We start from the raw sequence: 6,000 nt of genomic DNA, 5'->3' as shown, positions 1-6,000 counted from the left end.
TATTCAGACAATGTGACAGCACAGCTTGTAACATTTGAAGATGAACTGACCTGATCCAGCACTTTGTCACAAAATATTAGACCCGACTAAAGGATAAATGAATAGTCAAACATAGCAGAGCGTTTCATATTACCAAATGCAATATAGAATACAGGCAGTTGGAAATTAACTAAAGAAATATGTTGAGATAAGGTAAATAATAAAGAAAAAAGGGATGACATTTACACATCATTAGTTCAACTTGTACATCAGGAAATGGAGTTAATATCTGTATAATCTACATGTTATAATAACTTAACTCTATTATTCTTTATTATGAGTGTGAGAGGAACGTTTATTCTTAATTTCATGTGCACTTAATATTTGCTGACCAGCTGAAAAGAAAATGATAAACATGTATTTGTTTCTTCCCTTTATTTTATATCCTGCTGCAGAAATTACACAGAAGTCAGTAATAAAAGCAGTATATATTCATAGCATTTTTTCTGTGACTGGGTTTACTTTTTAATTATTATTATTATTTTTAACTTTTTTTTTACTTTGTCATGTTCATTGGGATTCATTTTGGATTGTATAAATATATTTTCAGCTTCCAGTTATTTTATTGATCAGGTTCACAAATGTCATCCGGACTTTATAGTCAAACATATAAAATTATTATTTTTTTTAAATTACACATAAGTGAGTTTAGTTGTGAGTTTTTATTTTATTTTATTTTTTTATTGTTGTATCTTTTTGACTACAAGCCAGACAATCCTATTATTTACAGTAGCCTTCAGCCAAAACACGTCACAGATTTTTCGCCAAAACATTCAACACTTGTGGCTACAAATAAAACGCAATGTGTCTGTTGGGTCCATCCGGCGGCCTCACGGTTTCTCCGGCGTGTTGTTGACCAAAGGCCCGTACAGGCCGCTGGCGTAGCCCTGCTCCTTGTGTAACATCGTCCTGTCCCTTATCAGGTCGCTGAAGGCATAGTCCATCGGGGGTCTGAAGCCCAGAGTGGGCATCAACCCGCTGGTGGAGTAAGGCGTCATGAAGGCCAGTCCCCGGCTGTGCGCCGAGTACGCCAGGCGCAGCGGGTTCAATCCCAGGTGGGTGCCCAGGGAGTAGGTGCCGGGATCGGCGGCGAAGTGCGGGGAGTTCGGCTGCAGAGGGGAGAACGCGGAGCGGTTGCTCAGCGTCATGGCCCCGGGCAACATGGGCCTCGTCGGCGTGGTCGTGGACGCGGAGGACGGAGGAAGCTGCTGCTGCTGCGCGCTTTGGAGAACCCTCTCCGCCGTCCATGTCTCATCCGCCCCGGCCTTGTTGGAGCCCTGCGCGCCGCCGTTGTTGAGGATCTGCTCGATGGCCTGCACCACGTCCTTACCGCAGCCCTGCAGGACGAGCTCCAGGACGCTGCGCTTGTGGCTCGGGAACACTCGGGTCAGGATGTCGATGGCGTTCATGTGCCTGGAGGCCGCGGAGGACGGGGACGGCTCCTGCTCGTCCTTGTCGGTCTCGGAGCCGGAATCGGAGCCGAGGGAGCTGACGGAACGGGGAGTTTCCCCGCCGTCTTTTAAAGGCTTGGAGACCGGCGAGCTTATGAAAGACTCGCTGTCTCCGTTCTCAGAACCCGAGCCTCCGTGTCGACCGTCCGGGGAGGAGATGCCCGGGGCCGAGTCGCTCTCGGTGGACGCCGGTTTCTGCTGAGATGCGGCGGATCCGGAAAGCTGACTCTTTGGAAACAACTCGTACTTTTGGACACTTGAATCTGTTGACACAATCACCATCGCAGAGTGTAAGACGGGCTGGGCAGCATATGGATGTTCAGTGAAGTGCAGGCTCAGTCAACTCGAGTGACAGTGGATGAATAATAATACGGATAATATAACGGATAATGTCTGTTAAACATCTGGCTTTTAGACTATCCGCATTTAACAGGCTATATGCCAAACAACAGACAGCATATTCGTATTAGAGGCATACATACATACTGCAACAGTTAGATACAAATGCACAGAACAATCAACAATTTGGAGGCCTTTATACTCATGTCCACGTATCTTATTATCATATTGCTTTTGACTAGGACATAATAATAATAATTACAATAACGCCCATATGTTACTCTTAATTGCCGGAGGCTGCTGCGCTCACCTGAGTTGCTCTCGCTGTTGACGCAGGTGAACACCTCGTAGTTGGGACGCGGCGGGATGATGCCGTTGGCGGCGGCCAGGGCGAGTCCCTCCGCCGTGCCGTAGAGGAGCTGCAGCTCTCGCGCCTCGTTCTCCTCCTGCGCCTGCTGCCGCCGCAGCGCCACTTGCGCCGCCATCACCCGCTGCCTCTCGGCGATCAGCGTGCACTTGGCGCACATACAGTCCTTCCAGCGGCAGTAGCGCTTGTGGCCCTTCAGCGCGGACACCACGCCGTGGTTCCTGCAGCGGGCACACTTCGGGGTGCGCGGGTACTTGTCTGCGGCGCGCAGGATGAGCGGAGGGCCGCGCAGGAGGGTCCCGGCCATGGACACCGGGATGGAGGCGGCCGCCGCGCTGTGGACCTGCGAGGCGGAGGAGACTGTGGGGTGCTCCTGTCTCAGATCCATGCCCTTGTTCCTCGTTGGTGTGACTGAACAAATAAAGGGAGGGAAAAAACGGCCTCTCTTCAGAACGATCTGCTTTAGTGATACTAGTAGTGAGCCGTTCGCATCTGCTCAGCGGTTCATCTCTGGGCAAATGGTGAAGTCAACGATAGTCGCCTCTATACTGACGAGGATATCGTGCAAAAAGAAGAGAGAGAAAAAAAAGCAACGCTCGACGGTCTAATGTAAAGTGTTGAAATGAGTCTGCAGGAGCGAAAGTACTAAGATACAGTCGAGTTTAAATCCGAGAAGAGCAGCAGCCGAGAGGAGCGACCATTCCTCCCCGATAGAAAGTTTTAAAGTGTCCAGGAGGAGAACGAGGTTGCTACTCACCGCAGCCTGAGACACTAACTTCCTCCAGAGATCGACAGTGGATACAGATCCCTGCCCCCCCCACCCCTCCTCCTCCTCCTCCTCTCTCTCGATTGTTGCTGCTACGTTTTCATTAGACAAATTTGACAACAATGTGGCGTCTGTCATTGGCCAAAGGAGGAAGGAGCAATCTGATTGGCTTGCCTCTTTTTTTTTTTCAACTGTGTCCACCTGAGTTCTTATTCCAAATATCAAGTGTTAAGAATCTGAAGGGAGTTCCGGGAAAGCTAAAATCGATGCTGTGTATATCCAAAAAAAATGATAGATTCAAAACAATTGCCTCTATTATTGAATTTATTAAGCTTTATCAGGAGGCCATATGCTGCCAAACAGGACACTGCAAACTAAATAGCTTTAAAATTAGGAGAAATGCTCAACATTTTCAACAACTTTCTGTATATTTCTCAAGAAATGTTTTGTGTCGTTAGACGATATTATTCGTTGAGAAATCTCTCGTTTTATTACAATTTCCACAGACAGGAATGATATACCTCAAAGTAAAGATGAGGCGTATATGTCTCTCGCGAATCTCATCATGGGTGAGTATTATTTGCTTTATTGATTCAAAAAGAGGAGCATTTTGATCAGTCAGAAAATGTCTATATTTGAAGAGCGTTATTGACTGCAGACGGTGAAGCAACCGGTTAACTTGCACGGTTCTGGGCTAAAGGAAAACGCAGTATTTCAAAATGTCTAAATTTTACCGCTGATTATCGTGGTTATCATAATTATAACGGAAAAAAATAAGTCCATTTATTTAACTAGTATTAATGTAAAAAAAAGCTTCGATTAAAATGTTATTTTTGGATGCAGCCCATGGGGATTTTTTTAAACGTGCACATATTGTTTGGATAGCCTATCAAATTGCCTTTGTATGGAGCCATTGATAAAATGAGCCTTACACCATGTGTGCTTTAAAATAACTTGACAATGTCTCAAACGAAACAAATTCATAATGACGATTTTTGGCTACGATAGATTTTCATCAAAGGAAAAATATATTTTGTCAAATGTTTTGATTTCCCGTTGACCAGTCTGCTGCCGCCCGTGTGCCAAAATAGAGCGCGTGGATTTAATCAGTTTACTACGCCTTTGCGCGTGATTGTACGATATTATTTAATTACAGAAAAAAAATCACCTTTTAAACCGTCAAATCATTACGTCATTAATTCACATGCGGATTACTCGAAATAACTGGTTGATATATTTTTTTTAGATTTTAGCAGATACCAGATGTTATTTTTAACTTATTTTATAAAACAACGTCAACGTATCCATATTATTGTGATAATAGTGATGTTTTGATATTGTTTTTTTTCGTAGTATTGTATTATTATTATTAGGATCCTATTCATAAAAATATCCAAGTATATGTCACAATACATTTCTCTACACTGACATAATAAAACCAATTGAGTATTTTTAAAGTAGTCTACTCCTTATTATAAAAATAATTGGAATTGGAAATGATTTCCATCTGTCTTTACAAAACTCTGAGGGATTAGCGTGTTTCACTGCGCAGTGTGTCGTCCTCACATCGCTTTCCCATTAAGTAACGATAATACTGTAATGCTCGGGGAGATTTAAAAAGTCATCGACGCGCGCAGCTACAAAAGGGCAACTCGCGCAAACCACCTGCTTCCTCACCTGTTCACTCAGGATAATTAATATGCATGCAGGCATTGGATTTTTCCCTCCCCCCCCCCCCCCCCCCTCTTCTATATCAACAATTGTCAGCCCCTCTGAGGTTGATATCAGCAGGAAACAACAACTTGAAAGTCTCCCTCCCTCCCTCCCTCCCTCTTTCTCTCTAAATGCCATCTGCACCTTAATTACCTAGCCAACAGGCTAATAGAGATGATATTAAAACTACATCTTTTTGACATTCAAAGTAATTATAGTCATCTCACTCGGATGAGATGTGGATTGCCCTTCCCGCGTGCGCACTGATAGTAGCGAACTGCAGGGAAGGCCTGGCGCTCATTGGAGAGATTACTGTTTACTGGCTCAGGATGATTTGAAAAAAAAAAAAAAAAAAAACAATGAGAAAAAAGCAGCGTGCTCTCACATAAAACAGTTAAGGTTAACGGACCATCATGTGTAGAGAATAATTTAATGTGAGCTGATGGTTATCACGGATTTAAATCGAAAACGTGCAAACAAAGTTTGGCTGAGCATAACGGAAAGTTCATTTTGGAGAAATATGCATTATGATAGGGATTATGTGCGCTTTTATTCCCACTGGCCCAATTAAAAATGCCCCCCGGCACAATTAAAAGTGACTGTGAGCACTTAGAAAATCCAACATTCTTTTAACCACTTCATTAGGCCTATGCATCCAAAAAAAAAAAAAAAAAAAAAAAAACCTGTGATGCTTTCATTTCTTTCAGGAGGGCTACAGGCGAGTGGGTTTTTAACACCCTGTTAAGATCACAACAAAGGCCATGCTTGACCCAACATATGTAGCAGCATGTTTCCGCTGCCCCTGCACCCCCGGTGCGGCTTTGGAGCGGCCTCTCCCACTGCCGCTGCCCCGCCCGCAGCCCGGCTGGGCCCGGAACCCCTCCCGCGCTCTCCCGCTGCAGCAGCCGGCTCGGTCCCGCGTCCCACAGAGGACACACAGAGGACAGAGGTTAGAGTAGCAGTTAGACAAGGGGCCGCGGAGAAAAGAAAAACGCACGTTTTTTTTTGATTATTTCCAGAAGTATTTACACGCTTGAGGAGCACATGAGGAGGGGGGGGGGGGCTGTTAACCTGCCGCTTCACACCCGCTCCACATCAGAACAAACCAAAGGCATTTCTGTAAGGGCAGAGTCACATAGAAAACACATTGTTTGGTGGGGGTTTATTTAGAACCTTATTTCCATGCTGTCATTCAACATAATTGGACATTGTTTCATTAGGTTTCTTATTCATCATTTACATTTAAACTAATGGACAACTAGATAGTAATTAATATAATTTAAAATAATTTAATCTGACTACTTATTTCTGCCACAATCCACCTA

General features: G+C 44.5%; 1 protein-coding gene across 1 annotated transcript; it reads right to left on the bottom strand.

The window, feature by feature from the left end:
• On the bottom strand, positions 1 to 2,986 carry dmrta2 (DMRT-like family A2). The gene is made up of 2 exons (XM_037470766.2): positions 2,140 to 2,986; positions 1 to 1,753 (listed from the first exon to the last, which is right to left on the bottom strand). The coding sequence occupies exons 1-2, from the start codon at positions 2,582 to 2,584 to the stop codon at positions 870 to 872; spliced, it is 1,329 nt and encodes a 442-aa protein (XP_037326663.1). The 5' UTR covers positions 2,585 to 2,986; the 3' UTR covers positions 1 to 869.
• Positions 2,987 to 6,000: the final 3,014 nt, after the last annotated feature.

This window comes from Pungitius pungitius, chromosome 7 (assembly GCF_949316345.1).
Source record: "Pungitius pungitius chromosome 7, fPunPun2.1, whole genome shotgun sequence".
In the NCBI taxonomy this organism is placed as follows: Eukaryota; Metazoa; Chordata; class Actinopteri; order Perciformes; family Gasterosteidae; genus Pungitius; species Pungitius pungitius.
This window is presented reverse-complemented; position numbering and strand designations above follow the sequence as displayed.

What these genes read in the sequence shown, in the direction of transcription:
- dmrta2 (XM_037470766.2), bottom strand. Translation starts at nt 2,584, where the DNA reads ATGGATCTGAGACAGGAGCACCCCACAGTCTCCTCCGCCTCGCAGGTC. An exon ending in CAACAGCGAGAGCAACTCAG is followed by an intron (nt 1,754 to 2,139) that starts GTGAGCGCAGCA and finishes TTGTGTCAACAG; the next exon opens with ATTCAAGTGTCCAAAAGTAC.